General features: G+C 42.0%; 2 protein-coding genes across 2 annotated transcripts; one reads left to right on the plus strand and one right to left on the minus strand.

Moving 5' to 3' along the window:
- Positions 1-1717: 1717 nt before the first annotated feature.
- LOC139457173 (uncharacterized) lies at positions 1718-5606 on the minus strand. Its single transcript, XM_071238596.1, has 3 exons — positions 4931-5606; positions 4222-4421; positions 1718-2227 (listed from the first exon to the last, which is right to left on the minus strand). The coding sequence occupies exons 1-3, from the start codon at positions 5604-5606 to the stop codon at positions 1718-1720; spliced, it is 1386 nt and encodes a 461-aa protein (XP_071094697.1).
- A 5637-nt stretch (positions 5607-11243) lies between these two features.
- Positions 11244-20621, plus strand: LOC139457174 (uncharacterized). Its single transcript, XM_071238598.1, has 5 exons — positions 11244-11313; positions 12550-12852; positions 14920-15041; positions 17493-17649; positions 19952-20621. The coding sequence occupies exons 1-5, from the start codon at positions 11244-11246 to the stop codon at positions 20146-20148; spliced, it is 849 nt and encodes a 282-aa protein (XP_071094699.1). The 3' UTR covers positions 20149-20621.
- Positions 20622-22025: the final 1404 nt, after the last annotated feature.

The raw sequence follows: 22025 nt of genomic DNA on the forward strand, positions 1-22025 counted from the left end.
AGTAGTATTATTGTATATCTCCAAAGAGAGTTTTAGTTTGTAGTTATCATTATTTGTGGATGCAACAAAAAGCAACATAGAAAATATATATGCTACCATGACGAAAGAATACAGAGTATACATAACTCGCAATTCTCCAAAAGAGATTTCAAATCACAATAACATATCTGATATAAAGAGAGGTGGTAATGATTTAATTTCTACATTGTGCCCTTGTTTGTGAGCCCTTGTTCTATTCAGCAAACAGCTCCAAACCGAAACTCCCCAACATATCTGATTACACTGATTCAGGCTGTCCCAGATCTCCATGCGATACTGACGCCCGTTCGTCTCCCAGACCACAGAGAATAAATTTAAAAGGAATCCAGCTCAAGTCTAGAACGATTTGGCAAGCCGAGATTGCCTCAATTCTATCCATGAAAGTAAGCATTAATAAAAAAAAATATTGTTCTTGTCTGCTTCAGATTATATTTGGTAGAGACATATATACTTTTATTCCTCCATAGGAGAGTTACAAGGTATAATATTAAAGATAATTACATGACAATAATTACCTTGTCAGAGAATACCACCATATACCACTGTGGTAACGGATTTTCTTAGTAAGTTCCGTCCATATATTGAAAACGGTAGAGTCCTCGAATTACATTTCGTGAGTAAGAGCGACAGGTATCTGGATCAGTATCCAAAGGTGGCTTACAGGACAACAAACAAGCTACAAGATCATAGTCTGATTTGCTGTGGAGTTCAACGCTGATGTCAACGGGCCCTATACACACAATGTCACACCGTAAGTTCTCTCTTATTGTTCTCTTACTCACACAGTGGCACAGTACGTGAGTCAGCAAGTCATGGTAGTTAATACCACAATGTGTACAGGTACCATGTAATTTCCCCGGTCTCCACATCGCACAAATGTGGACAACAGGCAGCTGCCTTTAACTCAGGATACTCTCTAGCTATCCTCCGCGCCACGTGTGGGGTCACATCCGGATGAATACTCTTAAAGTGCACAGTGTCAGGGTCTGATGAAAGTCTTTCCCGCCATGCTCGTACTTCAAAAGTATTCACGGCTTCTTTGACTGTTCTTTTCCATATATTCCGTCCCAGGAATGTACCGGAACTAAGAAATGCCTCCAGATGACAGTACAGTCAGTACTTGTGGAGGATGCGACATATGTCTGGGACAAAGCCCATACTTGTGGATGAACACTTATGCATATACATGAAGATACGAGTCATAAAAACCTTCTTAGAAAGCAGATGATTAGAACAGTTACAGAGGTGGCCAAGAAAGAGTAGCTTCCTGATGTTGATAAATGATTCTATGGGGAGCCAGCCGAGAAGAGCATTAACTATGTCAGACCTAGTATGACGTGGAAGTCCCTGTGCCATTTTGAGAATGGACCTCTGTGCTCCTTCTAAAGCCAGAATTTCTGCCTTGGAAATCATCGACCAGAGTTCACACCCAAACATAGCCTTTGGAATACAAACTGCCTTAATAAGTTTTGAGCTTGTCATGGGGTTTAGAGCGCGTTCATGCAGTCCCGATTTGACGAGTGCCATGGCTGATGCTTTCATCTTCGAGCAGCTCTCCAGAGTTCTCTCCCATGAGTTAAATTTAGAGTTCAATATAATACCAACGTGCTTAAGCTCATTTGTCACTGGGATATCACGTCCATAGAGTACAACACTAGAAGCAGCTGCTTTTCTGTCACTATATCTGACTCTTGGAAGGAGAGAAGGTAAACCGCCAGTCTGAACTATATCTTTCACAGATGGTCACCATCTTCTGCAGATTTGCTGATACTGGACTAACAATTGCTATATCGTCCGCTTGAGTGGGTGCCATTACATGGATATCAAAGATCACTGCACCAAGCTTGCTGGTGGACAGTTTCTGTAACAGTTCATCTATGTATAGCAGGTAGAGTTTTGCCGACAGGACGCTTCCTTGCCGAACACCTCTTGATAACGGAAACCAGTATGATCTTGTGTTATTAACAAGGACGCTGCTCTCGAGGAACTTGTAGCTATTGTCAAATATCCTCCACAGTGCATCTGGGATTCCAAGATGATACAGCTTGTATAAAAGTCCTTGGTGCCATACTGTGTCAAACGCTTTTGAACTGTCTAGGAAGGCTACATTGATGACGTCCGATCGCTCTTTATAATGAAGTATTGATTCTTGTACAATAAAGGAGGTGTCACTGGAGGAAAGGCCTTTCTGGAAACCACATTGTTGTATACATGGAAAGGATTTACTGTTGGTGAGCTGTGGGATTTTTCTGCTTAAAATGACTTCAAATACCTTGTATATAACCGGCAAGAGGGTTACCCCTCGATAGGAATCCGGTAACACGCGAGACTTGTTGCCTCCCTTGAATATCGGAATGATAGTGCCTCTTTTCCATTGGGCAGGAATGTAACCAGATGTAATAACGAGGTTAAAGAGTTCTGACAAGCACTTTGTAAGCTATTTTCCACCATATCGAAGATGTTCATAAAATATGTTGTCCATTCCAGCAGCCTTGTTGCGTTTTAGGGTTTTGCAAATTGATGTTATTTCTCCTGGACTTGTTAGAAGATCAACTGATGACTGATCAGTGCTCTGTATGTCTAAACGTATCCTTTTCACGTGAGCCTCAATGTGCTTCCTAAACTCTTGATCAAAGTGAAGCTCATCTTGATCGCTTGATACCTGTTTCATGTGGTGTGCCATGGTGGTACAGATTTCTTGGGGATTTCTTGTTTGCACACCTTCTGCTTCAAGGCATGCAATCTGTTGTTTTCTGTTCCCACGTCGAATTAAAGTCCAAAACATCTTCTGATCTAGGTCACCACAATCATCTATCTGTTTAAAGTACTCATTTTCATACTGTGCTGCTGCCTCCAATAAAGCGTATCTAAATTTATCTTTTGCTTCCTTATAGCATCTGAAAGTGCTGTGTTCCCTTCCTCGGGGTTGCCCAGCATTGATCCATTCAGTTCTACAGTTCCACATGAACTTATGAAGGTTATCAACTTTACCTTTCCAGTATGGCTTAAGATATTTCTTAAACTTTTTCTTATGTAAATACATTTCACTTGCTTCTGTTAGACACTGGACTATCTGATCACTATAGGTGTCTATATCATCATGTGTACATCCAACCTTGGGGCAAGAAATAGGCCAGAGAAGATGTGAGACTGCATATGTATAGTCCTGGATAGATCCATCTTCTAGTGCTTTATCCCATGAATATTTTGTGTAGACATTTCCTTGGTCGTCATCTGTCGGAATCTTGTCATATGAAATTGTGCAGAGAACCGGATGGTGATCATAGACGTTGAATGGATTATCATCTTTTACACAAGCAGTAGCTACTAGTCCTTTGAGGTCTTCTGAGATCATTATATAATCGACGGCAGAGACTGGACCTCCATTATAAGTTTGAAAGGTAAATATCGGACCAACACAATTAGATTGCATGTTCACAGGGGACAAATTTGAACTGGTCAGGAATTTCGACAGAATTCCATCACGACTGCTCAGAGCAGGATTGTACCTAGGTCCACGGGCAGTGGCATTAAAATCTCCCATCACTATTACACTGCCTTTCAAGGAATATACATCACAAATGTCTTTTAGATTATCCACATAAAAAGAATAAAGTTCTTCAGGGCGGTTTGATGGGGGCAGGTATACACAGAAGATGTACATGGAGTGATCCTGTTTAAAGGACAGTTCTATTCCAGAGATTCTATCACAGTCTAAGTTGATTTCGTTGATAAAAGTCTTCATGGTTTTCTTACAAAGTAATGCTGTACCATCACTAGGAAGGCCTCGTCGAGTACAATGCTCTGGTTCTAAAGGTGCTTGGGGAATATAGAAGTAATCATTGTTAATAGTATCCATAAAACACAGATTATATTCATGAAGCTGGTGAGCAGCTATTGCACAGATATCCACACAGTTAGCATTTAGGCAATCATTTAAATAAGGAACGCTAGACTTGATGCCTCTAGCATTCCAACACATTAATGAAAGACAGTTATGGTCCAAGGGCATTATCAACATAGTCCGGGTGTTTCTGAGTCTGGGGAAGTCATCTGATTGTTCTTTCTTTCATTAATATGTTGCCAGAATTGCTCGCAGGATAGCCACGGCTTCATAAAAATATTTTCGGGCCAGAAGTCTTTGCTTTCAAGTTTATCTTTATCTTTGGCTAGGACATTTACCTGGGCTGATGCTGTCCTCTTCTCATCACGATTAAAAAATCTCACGTAGGTAACAGTAACAGCTTTCTTTTCCAAGTAACGCCTCACAGATTCTGCTGTATTGTTCTTGTGTATTCCACCCACATAGAACCTTGCAGTCCTGACTTTGGCAGGAGCTGCACGGAACTCTTCCTGTATATCCATCGTTGCAGCACACTGATCTGTGCCAATATGTACTACAATTCTAGATGGAGTGTTTCCCGTTGGTTGAGATATGGACGATTGGTTATAGCTGTTGACAATGGAACTAGTAACAAAAGTCTTGCTCTCATTCCTGGAGGGATTATTTTCCTGAGATGTGGACACGTGGTTACACCCGTCACTAATGGGAGTAGTATAAGACGTCTCGCTGTGATTTCCCTGTACACACTGACTGTATGTTCGTTTTGATACATCCGTTCCATTAGTATGTGTATGTCCATCTGAGTACTCATGTCCATCTGTGTAATGTTGGTGGCAATTCGCGAAGTGTCTGTAGAATCGTGTCCGCGTGTAACATCATCTTGTACATCATGTGAATTACTCACGTTTGCATCTCTGCTTTCAGTATGTTTCCATTGAAGTAAGGTATCATGATCACGATTGTTGCTATTGTCGTTAGAATTATTCTTCCCATTTTCTGTGTGTTCAATCACATTTACACATTGTGATACTGTAATTTCATGCATACGTGGTGACTTTTCTGAAGCTTTAAGCTTCAACTGTTTCTCCATAGACGCCATCTTCCGTTTAATATCAGTCGCTGTCCTTGTATTAGTGCGGCACGTTTTATCAACCTCTGTGACGTCACTTTCCAATGCGTCAAGACTTTTGCTCAGGAGCGAGACTTTTGACCTCAGACTCGTTATTCCCATACTACGATCATCCGAGATCCGTGTTATTTCGAGGCACTTTTCATCCACTTTCAACTTTGAGTCATTTAAAGTTTTTCTCAGGTCCGTAACCTTTTTGTCCAACTTTACAGTTATGGCTGTCAGCTTCTCTATATCAACTTTCTTAGTCACCAATTCAGCTTGCACAACAGCTTGGTTTTCACTCGCCTTCGTTACTTCCCCTTTCAGTTGACTGAGACTTGTCTTTATGCCTTCGACAACAGATTTACATTGATTCAGTTCATTCTGTATGTCTTTATTCTCGCTTCGTAACTGTTCTACAGCCTTGATCATATTCACTATCAATTTCTCTGCTGTAGTTTTCACCTTGGTTGTTTCATTTTTAGCAGCTTCGTAATCAGTCTTAAGCTGTTTATTGTCTCTTTGCAATTGTGTAATCTTTTGGCTGAGGCAATCAACTTCTTGAATAAACTCTCCCTTCACTTCAGCAAAGTCTCTCTCGAAACTGGCCATTGTCTCGCTGATTGCAATGAATGACTGGGCTTGCTGGGCTTCACTCACACTGTCAACAGCCAGTCTGCGTCGTGGCCCACTAACAATTTCATATAGCTCTTCTCCAAAATCTCCCAGATAGGCTCTGAATAATATGAAATTATCCTTAGCTAGTTTCCTCTGTAAGGTTTCGCCCTGTTTTGATCTTCTATCCATACGACGTCTTAAACAACCCTCAGGATGTGGGAAATCCTCCCGTTGTTTGCATTGTTGTATAATAATACATGCCGTATCACATCTAAGTCACCGGTATTTCCATTGCATTTGTTGATTATTTTTGACATAAACACTTCTTTTGCGCAGCTTCCCAGGTCTGTAAGAATAAAATTTAGCAGGTCGGGACAAGTACCTTGGTTGCTGACGGGCCCTGGTGACTCCTCCATATAGCCTCCATTGTCGATCTCACATGTTTGATTCCGAGTTACCTTTTCCATTCTAACTCCGCCCATGGAGGTCATGATCATATCTGAACAATCAAACACATTATATGCTTGTGTAGCCTCATTTGCTTCCACTGAAGACAAGCTTTGATTGGGATATCCATTCAGAACTTGATTTGACACAGCGAGCAGTGAGGGCACGTCCACCTCGGACGCCATCTTGTTGACATATTTACATTTGAGCCCGAAATTGCTTCCATTTTCTTCGATCTACTTTTTAGATAAAGACCCAGGTTAGAATAGGTCATCAGCATCCCATGCTTGCCGTAAGAGGCAACGAACAGGATTGGGTAGTCAGGCTCGCCGATTTCTTTGATGCATAACATCATATTCCAATTGCGTAGTTCGATGCTCTTGGTGTCAATCACTGGATTATCTGGTCCAGACTGGATTATTTACAATGATACAACAGGTTGGTCTGTGGTTTGCAATTATTTTCCAAAAAGATAATACGGTTGCATGATATCTTCACGATGTTTGGGTTGAACATAGCATAGTAGCATTCTTCTAAACAAATTTCAAATCTAAGCCGGAAGCAATCACAACACAAATCCAGTTAACCAAACGGAACCATACACAAGAGTGAGTGAGGTAGTTGGGTTTAACGCCGTCTTGAATAGTATTCCGTGTCAGCTTGATGTGGGAGGAAAATCTGAAGTGATGCAGGTCTTCGACGATCCCCACTTTGGTGAAACCCACGAGCAAGGGTTTTGTGCTGACAACCAAATCGGGGCTAACCGAGATTCAAACACACCGTCATTAGTTTCTGGCGTGCCCAAGGGACACAACTCTGCATGGCGAATTGCAGCGCCTTCGGCGACTGGGCCAACCATGTCCCCGTAAACAACTGTAAGAAACTATTACACAACAAAGATGTTTTAGATGAGATATGTATTGCGGAACATTCCATGAAGAAACAGTGGCAATATTACAAAATCACAAACTACAAAATACATGCACAATAAACGACAATTATAAAACACAGGAACATTAAACATTCAAAGGAGGTACATTATAACAATTTTATTTCAAAAAGCATTATAATGATATGGAAACAATATGAGAATTGAGCAAAACTATGGTAATGTTGTACATACATGTACAAGGAATTTGTTTGTAATTGTTGATATGTTAACAGATCTTGGAAGTTGTTTCTGAAAAAACTGTTGGTAAAGTTATTAGAATCTGTTCCTTTTAACAGAGTGTACCAAATTCTTTATCATGATTGGGGATTATTTGTGATTCTCTTTCTTGGATGTATTATGTAAGACAGTGCGTAATGTTGTTCATCTTCTGAAACATCACATGTTTCACAGATACGTTGTTCAAATTGGGTTGGTGTTTTTGTATATCTACATTTTTTCAATTTTTAGTTTGTGATTACTTAAACGAAGTTTTGAGAAAAGTGACCAATGGCCTTTGTATTCTCAATATTTATAGATAACGTGACCAAACTGTATGTTCCTAACTTGCTGCTAGATAAATGGGAATCCATTAATGATTGCTTAATTTTTTTACATTTGAACTGAAGTATATTTAGAGTGGATTCATTACATTTTTTGTGTTTACTATTTTAAAGTTTGCTTTATTTAACCCAACCAACATTTTGACCAGAAATATTGATATTTGCTGCAAAAGCATGCTCTAGAATGACATTTGTTGTGTTATCTATGTAGGGTTTTTTACGTCGAATACGTTATACTTTTTATGTTACTTATCTTTATTGACATATTATGCAGTTCAGTAACAGATAGTGACTGCTAAAAAGTCATGCATCTGTGATCTAATAGTAGTATACATGTACAAGTATACCAAGATAGCAAATAAAATAATAACAGTCATTATGCAATGCAGATATCTTTTGGTGTAAAGAGAAAAAAGAATAACATTAATAATTTGTTTATGTGGGAATTTGGGACATCTGTTTAGAATAAGGAAACATAGAAAACAAGGCCTAATGAAATGAAGAATGAGCTCTATCTGTGTTACAATCATCTGATGATTGCCAAAGCAAACCGGCTGTAGACACTGCAATGTTTGTACATTATAGAGATTGAAAATTATTATGATTTTATTGTTCCAATTTAATATGGTGAAAAATTGTAGTGGTATAAAAATCTTTGAATATGTATTTAAACTAATATATAGTGTCTTCTGTGCCTGAACAAAATATAATTTTCTAATTTTTAACATTAAAAAAAGTCCACATTAATATACATCTTTTATTTATCTATTGAAATATATTCATGGTAGCTAGTATTTGACAAAAACACGCACCAACTAACCCTGAAATATCAATATAGATTTCAGAGATTTCCATTTTTTTGTTTATATATTGAACATCTTATAATCATATCTATTTGATGACATAATTTGTCAGTGCCTGGCTCTGTTACAATATCTTGAAAACACTTAACCTGATAAATACTTACATGTGTTGCTGTCAAAATTCACAACATTTAGGCTACTGGTAACTTTTACGTTGTATAAGACCTTCACATTTCGCGTACCGCAACGCCTTACACCTGTACTGAAATGCATGCATATGATTTAGCCTGATTGGCGATACTACAACATAGATATAGGAACGTGTACATTGAAAATCTACTTGAAGTACTTCAAGTGTGATATTCAAATATCAATGGCAACACTTTCAGTACCGATTGCAAAACGTCAACAAAGCGACCTGGAATGCACGATCAGCTGAACCCACAGCCACGCTTTGAACGGCTATCTAGTGGTTATCTATAAAATATAAGCAGTCGTGGTCATTCCTGATGTATCACTGAATCACGGAACATTTATTTCCGGACATGACAATAGATAGTTGCGGATAGAGGTGAAGGTAATACTGGTTAACTGTCTATAGGCGTCATAGTAACATGTAGTGCCATTTGTGACCAACTCGTGTTATTCCGGGACAAGCCTAATAGCGACTCGTGTACCTCTCATGGCCATTTTTGCGACCGGGTTCCGTCTTAGCGCAAACGGGCATACCTTAAACAATTGTCAGGTCGTTGCGTAATGGTTCACATATCTTTCCCCATATATTATGTATATTTCAGATGCAATTTAAAGCACATCGGGACATGCGAAGTTATACAGTATGACTGAACACATTTAACTGTGTCTTGGGCATATTTTTAGATGCATGACATATGTAAAATCAAAACTTTTATCTGACGGATTCTTTGATGAAGAACTTGAAATCATACGCGCATTCTGACTGGTTTGATTTTCGCACATAACATTCATCGATGGGGGACGAGTCTTCTTGCAGGTTATGGAAAGGGGCGAGTGGTGACGAATGATGTAGTGCTTGTATCGCGCATACCACATGCGCCGTCAGTTTAAGGTTGGACCGTATGGGTCAACGAACCTAGCGGGTTAGTGAAGGGAAGATTAATTGAAAAATATCGCCCATTAGGCTAACCTCTCTGTGATTGTAGTAGTTGTCTTCAATGCTCAGATATCCTGACTAAATTCATTAGTCGTGCCGCCTATGTGCGTAATCTTGTTGAACAAGCAATATCATGTTCTAGACTAACGGCGCTAAGTTTCTGAAAATATAGAATTTTGCTGGAAACAAACAACTCCATGTAGTTTAACAAGAGTCCCAGTGAGGTGGGAGATTCAGATGTGTGGAACATGTTGGTTGGTTGGTTTGTTGTTTAACGCTGCACTCAGCAATATTCCAGCTATATGACGGCGGTCTGTAAATAATCGAATCTGGACCAGACAATCCAGTGATTGACATCATGATCATCGATCTACGCAATTGGGATCAATTACATGCATCAACCAAGTGAGCGAGTCTTACCACCCGATCCCGTTAGTCGCCTTTTACGACAAGCATAGTCGCCTTTTACGACAAGCATGGGTTGCTGAAGACCTATTCTACCCCGGAATCTTCACGGGTTGTGGAACATGTAGACTTCTTTCATTTAGTGCCTAAACATTACAGTAAGCATATTGGGGATGGGCCACAGGAACTCGTTATTGCTCAGTATATAAAAAAATATATACCGTATTCGACGTAATAAGCGCCCAGGGTGCTCCCAAAACTTTGAAATAGGGGGCTTATTATTTTGGTGCAAAAAAAAACAGAGTTGAAAGATCGTAAATTTTGTGGTTTATGCTGACAGCCTGAAATGTTTATATATGACATATGTTTTTCCAGAATTTAATTGCCCATAATTAAGGGTGCATATAACACACGCCTGTGTATTATAGACGAATAAACAAGTCTTGCGTACATTGTTCAATCGGAAGGGGTGCTAATTAGGATTGTTCACTAGCCAATATGTTAGCAAATCTCGCCGTGGGCGCTTATTAGAGCGGGGTGCTTATTACGTCGAATACGGTATCCCCTATAGGCCTATGTAAGTAGACATAGGGGGTATATATTTTTATTTACTGACCGAAAACGAGTTCCTGTGGGATGTGCTGATGGGAAAATAGCATGGTTCAGCCTAGTGTGACTGTCAGACAGACAAGATCCTGTCCGTGCTGAGGGGGCACAGGTGGCCCAGTCGTCTAAGGCGCCGTGATTCGCTGTGCAGAGTTGCGTCCCTTGGGCACGCCAGAAACCTATGATTGTGGGTTCGAATCCCGGTTCGCCCCGATTATGTTTCTAGGTTTGTCAGCACCATACCCGTGCTCGTGGGTTTCACTGAAGTGGTAAACATCTGAGACCTGCATCACATCAGGCTTTCCTCCCACATTTAGCTGACACGCCGTGATATAACTGGAATACTGTTAAAAGCGGCTTAAAACCCAACTCACTCACTCACTCATATACACTTTGCGGTATAACGCGGTAAACCGTGAAAAGGAATTAACCCACTGACTGTCCGTGCTGCATATATTTCAACTAATGTATTGTTACTGTTTGACTCATGCATTGATTGCTGGGCGATGCAGAGATCATCATATGTTTGTGTCACGACTTGGAACATCGGTTATCCAGTGTTTTATGTCATCGAGATCTAGTTCCTATTTGTTTTTAGCGTTTTCTGAAACAAGAACAAAAGTAGACATTAAAAGCTGAATACGGTCCTGTATTTTCACCCATAACCATTCTAACCACTGATTCAATTTGGGTGTGCATTAATGTTCATTTAGATCATCTGTATGTGTTTCAGATTAATGTGACGTGATGGAGATGTTGTCACAGAGACAAGTTACATTCTTTCTGCTGGTCTGCTTCAGCGCCATCTTAGTCAATGGTAAGAATCTCGCAGTATGAGGGAGATATGGGTGTCACAGTCAAAGAAGGTTTCATAATTCTCTGCTCAATTCACTCCCCTTTGTCATGCCAGGATCTGCTGATCTAAGATTCACATTGATTAGATCCTTGGATGTTAGCACAATTCCCAACTGTGCAACTTTTAACCCTTGTGGTGTTGTAGCTGTCCAACTTTTAACCCTTGTGGTGTTGTAGCTGTCCGACTTTTAACCCTGATGGTGTTCCAACTGTCCAACGTTTAACCCTAGTGGTGTTCCAACTGTCCAACGTTTAACCCTAGTGGTGTTCCAACTGTCCAACGTTTAACCCTTGTGGTGTTCCAACTGTCCAACTTTTAACCCTAATGGTGTTCTAGCTGTCCAACTTTTAACCCTAAGGGTGTTCCAACTGTCCAACTGTTAACCCTAATGGTGTTCCAACTGTTAACCCTTGTGGTGTTCGAACTGTCCAACGTTTAACCCTAGTGGTGTTCCAACTGTGCAACTTTTAACCCTTGTGGTGTTCCAACTGTCCAACTTTTAACCCTTGTGGTGTTCCAACTGTCCAACTGTTAACCCTTGTGGTGTTCCAACTGTGCAACTTTTAACCCTAGTGGGGTTCCAACTGCCCAACGGTTAACCCTTTTGGTGATCCAACTGCCCAACTGTTAACCCTTGTGGTGTTCCAACTGTCCAACTGTTAACCCTTGTGGTGTTCCAACTGCCCAACTGTTAACCCTATTGGTGTTCCAACTGTCCAACTGTTAACCCTAGTGTTGTTCCAACTGCCAAACCTTTAACCCTAATGGTGTTCCAACTGTCCAACTTTTAACCCTAATGGTGTTCCAACTGTCCAACTGTTAACCCTAATGGTGTTCCAACTGTCCAACTGTTAACCCTGATGGTGTTCCAACTGTCCAACTGTTAACAGGCCGATTAACTTTGTTTTTGAAATACCAAAGTCGGACATGATGGTTGGAATGCTTTGCTCCATTGTACGGAGAATTTCGAAGCCTTCACGCTGATTGATTAGGAAGTTCAACTGATGCGACCTTCTGTGCAGTTGATGGAGGTGTCTTCAGGTCTTCCTGCTGAGGGTTGTTGTATCAGCATGATGAAAATAAACGATGTGATTTTAATGAACTTGCCTTACATCTTGTCGTTACAATGTTCAAGTTATGACGAGCACCCCTTGGCCATCATGTTTGAATTCAAACAGTGTTTGTTTTTCTCCATAGATGCGGCCGATACAAGTACGTCCTGTCCTGAAGTAGGTTGCCTTGGCCAGCCGGTCAACATCACCTGTGACATGACAGGGGTGTACAAGACAGTTGGGTTTTCCCGGCCAGATACCATTGAAGTGATAACGTGCCTGGCCAATGACAAATGCTATATCAATGATGATAATTATGAGATTGTGTTTCGCTCTCCTGAAAAGCATATTCTTCGTATCAAGAAGTTTTCAAAGAAGGATATTGGAATGTGGAATTGTCGAGATGGAACCGACCCTCTCTTGAAGACTTGTCATATGGATGGTTATGGTAAGATTCTTACCACTTTGAAGTTGGGCGGGGGATATAGGAACAGAGTTTTCCGTCAGTCCGCTTCTCAATAGGGACAAAGTTTCAGAAAAGCTATATTTTATCCTATCCTATTCTCTTTCTTCTTTCGATCCTTTATGTCTGAAACAAAGGTTTCCTGCTTCTACAGATTATACATCCATACAAACCTCACATCGCCATGGTCACCTCCCAGATCTAGGTCATGCACGCATTGCATGCTGGTTGACCTACATGCGCCAATCACGTGTCTATCCCAGCAAACTCATCCTCTTTCATCCGGGGTAGAATAGGTCTTCAGAAACCCATGCTTGCCGTAAAAGGCGATTATGCTTGTCGTAAGAGGCAACTAACGGGATCAGGTGGTCAGACTCGCTGACTTGGTTGATGAATGTCATCGTATCTCAATTCGTGGATCGATGCTCATGATGTCAATCACTGGATTGTCTGGTCCACACTCGTTTATTTACCGACCGCCGTCATATAGCTGGAATATTGCTGAGTGCGGCGTTAAACAACAAACAAAAAATCATCCTTGTTCAAATCGCCACCCACTGGTGATGTGTTTTCGTATCAGGGAATCTATTTTTGTTTTTTCCTTGCCAATTTACCTTTTTCTACGGCATGACGTGTAGGTCTCTCCTTCAGACCCTCATTACGAGTGCTCCGTTTGTCACGGCAAGTGTATTAAATTATTTTTCTACAGAGTTACTGTCCTTGCTCCGTGCTTTTTGACTTATGCATACTGCATGAAATGAGGACATGTATTCTTAGAAACTACTTAGGTTACATGAAGGAAGTTAGCGCGCTAGACTAAGAGATACTTGTTAAGACTGAGTTCAAAAATTGGTGCCGTAGATTATGTTTTTCCAGAGTTACATCCCTTGCTACATGTTTTTAGAATTTGTGCATACATGCACAGCTACGGTCTTGATCCATGTTTTATTTGTTTTATTCAGTGCATAGTGAAAGTGAAATCAGATTTTCCCATGACATAAAGCCACACCAGTGCTTCTCTCTTTATAAGATTACATTGGACTCTTCTTTCCCCTGTTAACATCAACTTATTTGTTATTCACTACCCTATCATGCCACCCGTGAAGATCCATGAAGAGAATAGGTCTTCAGCAACCCAAACTTGTCTCACCTTTAAGATCCATGTAGAGAATAGGCCTTCAGCAACCCAAACTTGTCTCCCCGTGAAGATCCATGTAGAGAACAGGTCTTCAGCAGCCAATGCTTGTCCCCCCGTGAAGATCCGTGAAGAGAATAGGGCTTCAGCAACCCATGCTTGTCTCACCTTTAAGATCCATGTAGAGAATAGGTCTTCAGCAGCCAATGCTTGTCCCCCCGTGAAGATCCATGTAGAGAATAGGGCTTCAGCAACCCATGCTTGTCTCACCTTTAAGATCCATGTAGAGAATAGGTCTTCAGCAGCCAATGCTTGTCTCCCCGTGAAGATCCATGTAGAGAATAGGTCTTCAGCAACCCAAGCTTGTCTCCCCGTGAAGATCCATATAGAGAAAAGGTCTTCAGAAACCCATGCTTGTCTCCCCGTAAAGATCCATGTAGAGAATAGGTCTTCAGCAACCCATGCTTGTCTCCCCGTGAAGATCCATGTAGAGAAAAGGTCTTCAGCAACCCAAGCTTGTCTCACCTTTAAGATCCATGTAGAGAATAGGTCTTCAGCAACCCAAGCTTGTCTCACCTTTAAGATCCATGTAGAGAATAGGTCTTCAGGAGCCCAAGCTTGTCTCCCCATGAAGATCCATATAGAGAAAAGGTCTTCAGCAACCCAAGCGTGTCCTCCGTGAAGATCCATGTACCAATGTCATTAAAATCCGATCTTAGATCTCGTTATCGCTAAGCAAAGATCTGACATCCCATTATTGGTCACGTCAGAACTATATCATGCTGAAGCAAAATTTTCGGGGACAAAAGAAAATCCCTGCACCCCTTCCCACCCCACCTTGCCTTATGGCTGTGAGTATTCATATTTCTGGCTACAGCACAGTATTAATTTCATTTTGATTTCTTTTCTCACTTCAGATGTAAAACAGTCCCCAACACCCACTACTTCAGGTTGTATTTCTCTCAACAAAGATGGATTTCGACCGAGTACATTGTGTAGAGGTTTTGAAGAGGATCCAAATGTCAATATTACAATATGGGTGAGACAGATTAAGGATTTCAAATCACTACTTTTGGTGAAGATTCACTTCCATGATTGTTGGGATGCTGTGCCTGTGTTTGGCCACTCCGCCATGTGTGAGTCTGATTGTTGGGATGCTGTGCCTGTGTTAGGTCACTCCTCCATGTGTAAGTCTGATTGTTGGCATGCTCTTAGGCCAGTCCTCTATGTGTGAGTCTGATTGTTGGGATGCTGTTAGGCCACTCCTCTATGTATGAGTCTGATTGTTGGGATGCTGTTAGGCCACTCCTCTATGTGTGAGTCTGATGGACGGGATGCTGTTAGGCCACTCCCCCATGTATGAGTCTGATTGTTGGGATGCTGTTAGGCCACTCCTCTATGTGTGAGTCTGATTGTTGGGATGCTGTTAGGCCACTCCTCTATGTATGAATCTGATTGTTGGGATGCTGTTAGGCCACTCCTCTATGTGTGAGTCTGATGGAAGGGATGCTGTTAGGCCACTCCCCCATGTATGAGTCTGATTGTTGGGATGGGATGCTGTTAGGCCACTCTTCTATGTGTGAGTCTGATGGACGGGATGCTGTTAGGCAACTCCCCCATGTATGAGTCTGATTGTTGGGGTGCTGTTAGGCCACTCCTCTATGTGTGAGTCTGATGGACGGGATGCTGTTAGGCCACTCCCCCATGTATGAGTCTGATTGTTGGGATGCTGTTAGGCCACTCTTCTATGTGTGAGTCTGATTGTTCGGATGCTGTTAGGCCACTCCCCCATGTTTGATTTTGATTGTTGGGATGCTGTTAGGCCACTCCTCTATGTGTGAGTCTGATTGTTTGGATGCTGTTAGGCCACTCCTCTATGTTTGAGTCTGATGGACGGGATGCTGTTACGCCACTCACACATGTGTGATTCTGATCGTTGGATGTTGTTAGGCCAGTCCTTATTCTGGATGGAACCCATTGAAGTTTTTGAATATGTTCATCTCTACTGGTGTAGTATGCGTGTAGTAGCGATCAGTAGTGAGCAAATCTAATGGTTTTGGACATGTTGCATTTACTGAACATACCGGTACATATGTTTTCAGAATGATCTTTCATGACAGATTTATGCATTTGTAAAAATTGACAGAAGAAAAAAAAAGTTTTAACAGTTTGAATAATATTTTTTTAATTTCTTCCAATTATAACTACTTCTTGACATGTGATCTTACTGTTGTTACGTGAATGCCAGGGAATATCAATTCAGCACAATTCACATGTCGGGTCACTTCACGAACAGGGGTGGCGGGGTAGCCTTATGGTAAAAGTGTTCACTCGTCAAGCTGAAGACCCGGGTTCAAATCCCCACCTGGGTACAATGTGTGAAGTCCATTTCTGGTGTCCCCTGCCATGCTATTGCTTGAATATTGCAAAAAGCACTCATTCACTCACTCACTCACTAAGCTCACTTACAGGACTGGGGGAACGGGTGGCCCAGTAGTCAAAGGCGCAGCAATTCGCTGTGTAGAGTTGTGTTCTTTGGGCAACACCAGCAACCTATGATTGTGAGTGCGAATCCTGGTTCGCCCCAATTATGTTTGTCAGCACCATAACCGTGCTCGTGGGTTTCACCAAAGTTGTAAATCTGAGACCTGAATCACTTTGGGCTTTGCCCCCTCATTAATCTGACATGTCGTGATATAACTGGAATACTGTTCAAAGCAGCGTAAAACCAAACTCACTCACTCACTCACTATAAGTCAATTACAGAGATTATCCTGTGATATGTGATTGTTTGTTTGCTGTTAACGCCTCACTAAGAAATGTTATATTTGGGATAACACTTTCTTAGTAAAGTACAGATTCTCGTACTTTTGGGGGGTTGAGTCCCGTCCGGGATTCGAACCCACACTTGCCAGAGTGAGGCACCTAATTGCCAGCACACAAAGTCAGCGATCTAACCCACTCAACCACCGAGGCTCTGTACGAGAATCTGTACTTCACTAAGAAAGTGTTATCCCAAATATAACATTTGTTACATTTGGCCACTTTCTAAATGGCATTGTGTATTCATAGCTTTCGGCCATGGGAGCCGTGCCAATTTACATTTGTCAAAGGGGTACTCAAAGTACGTGATCTAGACTACCAGTTGTCGGACTTTCATTTTTGTGGAAGCCTCGGTGGCTGAGTGGGTTAGATCGCTTACTTTGTGTGCTGTTAGTGACTAAACTATTGTTTCATGATATAAGTAATGTCCAACGTCTTCGGAGTATAACACACAATGAACCAGGTCACTGGGCCTGACCACGTGATCCATTAAGTTGCCCATTTTGACGATCATGGGTTGCTGTGAGCCAATTCTAACACAGACTCCCCACAGTGTTGATGTGTGAAAAGGTTCATCTGAGTAAGGGACAATCTGTTACAAGATAAGCTGGTCCTTTGTCAAGTATTTCAGTCCAAAATGTCCAGATTAGTAAGATATTTTCTTCAGGTGGCCAACCTACCCTACACCTTCACGTATGACCAGTACAAACAGAATGATGTTGTGACTCTTTCCAACATCCCGGAAGGTGGAGATATAGAATGCAGAGTCACTGGGCCAGCCTCTCTGTGCTACACTGCCTCCAAGCCATACAAGAACAAAATCTGTAAGTTTCCAAGCAAACACGAGGGCTGCATATTGGTAAAAAAATTGTATTTCAACATATTAAGGGGTAAAACAATCTGAAAGTCCAATGTTCAGGATACATCAAAATTAGACATAGACTCATAACAAAAATTTATGGGTTAAAAGTGTGATGACGTTCCTATTTATCATTGTGACATGTGTTTCAAAGGTTGTGCTTACACCATCGAAAATTGTAGACAGTCTAGCTTTTTATACTCATTGTTTACAACATCAGCACATGGTTTCTATATTTATCAAGGGGCACGGGTGGCCCAGTCGCTAAGGCGCCGCGATTCGCTGTGCAGAGTTGCATCCCTTGGACTAGCCAGAAACCTATGATTATGGGTTCGAATCCCGGTTCGCCCCAATTATGTTTCTAGGTTTGTCAGCACCATACTCGTGCTCGTGGGTTTCACCAAAGGGGTAAACGTCTGAGACCTGCATCACTTCGGGCTTTCCTCCCACATTAAGCTGACACGCTGCGATATAACTGGAATACTGTTAAAAGCGGCGTTAAACCCAACTCACTCACTCACTCACTCACTATATATATCACTCAGACCTCCAATGAGGCTTGTCTCCCCCCCACCACCACCCCAATAACCATACAACAATGTCACTCACGCTCACTCACTCATACACATATTAACCCACCCAGTCACTCACCCACCCCTCCTCATGTGTTTTCACTCACTCACTCACTCACACTCATACACTCATGTACTAACCCACCCACCCACTCACTACCTCACTCACTCACCTATGTACTCACCCGGCTACTCACTCAATCACATACTCAACCATCCACTCACTCACCCAAACCCACTCACTCACTCACCTATGTACTCACCCACCCACTCACTCAACCATCCACTCACTCACCCAAACCCACTCACTCACTCACCTATGTACTCACTCACTCACTCACTCACTCACTCACTCACTCACTCACTCACTCACTCACCCACTCACATACCCACTCACATACCCACTCACCCACCCACCAACCTATTCACTCACCCACTCACTACCTCACTCACTCACCTATGTTATTACCCGGCTACTCACTCAATCACATACTCAACCATCCACTCACTCACCCAAACCCACTCACTCACTCACCTATGTACTCACCCACCCACTGACTCAACCATCCACTCACTCACCCAAACCCACTCACTCACTCACCTATGTACTCACTCACTCACTCACTCACCCACTCACATACCCACTCACATACCCAATCACATACCCACTCACATACCCACTCACCAACCCACCAACCTATTCACTCACTCAATCACTCACCCACTCACGTACCCACTCACCCACCCACCAACCTATTCACTCACTCACTCACTCACCTATGTACTCACCCACACACTCACTCAACCATCCACTCACTCACCCAAACCCACTCACTCACTCACCTAGGTACTCACCCACCCACTCACTCAACCATCCACTCACTCACCCAAACCCACTCACTCACTCACCTATGTACTCACTCACTCACTCACTCACTCACTCACTCACTCACTCACTCACTCACCCACTCACATACCCACTCACATACCCACTCACCCACCAACCTATTCACTCACTCACTCACTCACCCACTCACTCACCCACTCACATACCCACTCACCCACCCACCAACCTATTCACTCACTCAATCACTCACCCACTCACGTACCCACTCACCCACCCACCAACCTATTCACTCACACACTCACTCACCTATGTACTCACCCACACACTCACTCAACCATCCACTCACTCACCCAAACCCACTCACTCACTCACCTAGGTACTCACCCACCCACTCACTCAACCATCCACTCACTCACCCAAACCCACTCACTCACTCACCTATGTACTCACTCACTCACTCACTCACTCACTCACTCACTCACCCACTCACATACCCACTCACATACCCACTCACATACCCACTCACCCACCAACCTATTCACTCACTCACTCACCCACTCACATACCCACTCACATACCCACTCACCCACCCACCAACCTATTCACTCACTCACTCACTCACTCACTCACTCACTCACCCACTCACATACCCACTCACATACCCACTCACATACTCACTCACCCACCAACCTATTTACTCACTCACTCACTCACTCACTCACTCACTCACCCACTCACATACCCACTCACATACCCACCCACCCACACACCAACCTATTCACTCACCCACTCACTACCTCACTCACCCACCCACCAACCTATTCACTCACTCACTTTCATCCTTTCAGGTCCAGCTCCCGGTCCAACTCCACCTTCTCGATGGCTTTACGTTAGTATTTGCTTTGCAGTTCTACTTGTACTGGTCCCCGTCGGCCTTGTGGTTGATTGGGTGTGCTTCAGGCCAAGGGATAAGGGCGCCACTCACTTCGAGAAGGTCAAATTGTATTCCAGGAACGCCTATACAACAACTGAGGAGTACATATAACCTCAGACTTTCAACAAACTTTTAAGCTTAATTGTCCTCAATGTCGTAGTTTTACACCTCCCTGACTTGTGGCACGCCTTCGATAAACTTATTAACATGAATCTGGAGGTCACTAGTGTAAACATATAGACATGAACTTTTGGTAAGCAATAATACAAAAGACAACTCCACTTCAAAACGAAATAATACAGCTAGTTTATGATGACTTTAAAACACATCCATTCTGCTGTATCTCGCACGCTAAACGTGTAAATCACGAACCATGTTGTGTTGCCTTCTCGACAAGCAATTTCTCCTGTTAGCAAACATTTTTTCTCAATTTGGTTTCGTAACTGCGTATGTAGTGTACAATAACACTGTGATATCCTGCTTCAATGTATATCAGCAACATTACTTACAATTTGTAGGTGTTTTATAATGCAAGGTCTGGCTCGTTCTGTCTCCGTGTGTTGTTTTTGTCTGTCCTGTAAGCTACGGTGGCCCATAAGGGACATGGAGTCTGTTTATCCATATTTTGATATTTCACTTACTTTTATCGTAACCTTTTGCAAATTAACACGATTTGTCATACAAATATGTGATAAATCATGTATAAAAACAACTGAAAACATGGAAAATGTACTTTCAAGTAGCTATTGAGTCGCTGAAATGTGAAGCGAAAATGTCAAAAACTAAAATGGAAATGTCAAAAACCAAAACGAAAATGTCAAAAACAAAAGCGAAAATGTCAAAAACTAAAATGAAAATACAGAAAACTATTTCCACCGCGGTGTAAATAGTTTTCACCCCGGTGTAAATATTATCACCGCGGTAGAAATATTAACACCGCGGTTGAAATATTATCACCGCGGTAGAAATATTATCACCGCGGTGTAAATAGTTTTCACCGCGGTGTAAATAGTTTTCACCGCGGTGTAAATATTATCACCGCGATCTAAATAGCTTTCTGTATTTTCATTTTAGTTTTTGACATTTTCGTTTTTGTTTTTTGACATTTTCATTTTAGTTTTTGACATTTTCGTTTCACTTTTCAGCGATTCAATATCTTCTTTACACATGATTTATCACATATTTGTAAGACAAAACGTGTTAATTTCCAAAAGGTAACGATAAAAGTAAGTGAAATATTAAAATATGGAAAAACAGACGCCATGTCCCTTGTGGGCCACCGTAGTAAGCGACATATGTAACTTAATAGCACTTCATGTCCCGGTTCAACACCACCTACAAGTTTTGTGGGTGCGTTATATTGCAAGGTCTAGCTCGTACCTTCTCTTTTTGTCCGTACTGTAAGTGACAAGAAGTGGCTGCTTGTATCATGCGCAACACCTATATACGCATGTGTAACACCGTCATGCGCATGCACAAGTCTTTCCTTTGTTCTGCTGCTTTGTTCTCGGCCATTCTCATGTAAATTTTGACCGCCTCCGTGATCTAGTGGTAGAGCGTCCGCCTGGAGAGTAAAAGGTCCAGGGTTCGATTCCCGTCCGCGTCATACCAAAAGACGTTAAAAGATGGTACTTGTTGTTACCCCGTCTGGTGCTCGGCATTCAGGGTCTGAAACAAGACTGGTCGGCTCGGAGTAAGTATACTGTGTCTGATTGGGGTATTCATGTAAAACTGCGGAATGGTATCTCAGTGAGCTAGCACTATAAATCGGCATCAGTCCGGACAAGTACAAGCAGCCACATACACACACATGTGCATGCACGTCGCTATACAAGTGCAATAATCTTGGACGTGATGTTAAACCCCATTTCACCTCACCTCATATCAATTTCAAGCGCTTCAAAAGCTTCCCACCTCCTGCCTCCCTTACTACACCATCCTTGTCTCATTACAGGCAACCATGTATACTGTAACGATGTTCATGTATG

Source organism: Haliotis cracherodii, unplaced genomic scaffold (assembly GCF_022045235.1).
Source record: "Haliotis cracherodii isolate W230 unplaced genomic scaffold, xgHalCrac1.p SCAF_12, whole genome shotgun sequence".
In the NCBI taxonomy this organism is placed as follows: Eukaryota; Metazoa; Mollusca; class Gastropoda; order Lepetellida; family Haliotidae; genus Haliotis; species Haliotis cracherodii.

Excerpts from the sequence above, each read along its gene's own strand:
- LOC139457173 (XM_071238596.1), bottom strand. The coding sequence starts at position 5,606 with ATGGCCAGTTTCGAGAGAGACTTTGCTGAAGTGAAGGGAGAGTTTATT. Across the intron at positions 4,422-4,930 it reads AGCTTCAGAAAAGTCACCAC|ATCAGTGTGCTGCAACGATG; the intron begins GTATGCATGAAA and ends ATATTGGCACAG. Across the intron at positions 2,228-4,221 it reads AGAGGACAGCATCAGCCCAG|AAAGGCCTTTCCTCCAGTGA; the intron begins GTAAATGTCCTA and ends TGTGGTTTCCAG.
- LOC139457174 (XM_071238598.1), top strand. The coding sequence starts at position 11,244 with ATGGAGATGTTGTCACAGAGACAAGTTACATTCTTTCTGCTGGTCTGC. Across the intron at positions 11,314-12,549 it reads CAGCGCCATCTTAGTCAATG|ATGCGGCCGATACAAGTACG; the intron begins GTAAGAATCTCG and ends TTTTCTCCATAG. Across the intron at positions 12,853-14,919 it reads TTGTCATATGGATGGTTATG|ATGTAAAACAGTCCCCAACA; the intron begins GTAAGATTCTTA and ends TTCTCACTTCAG.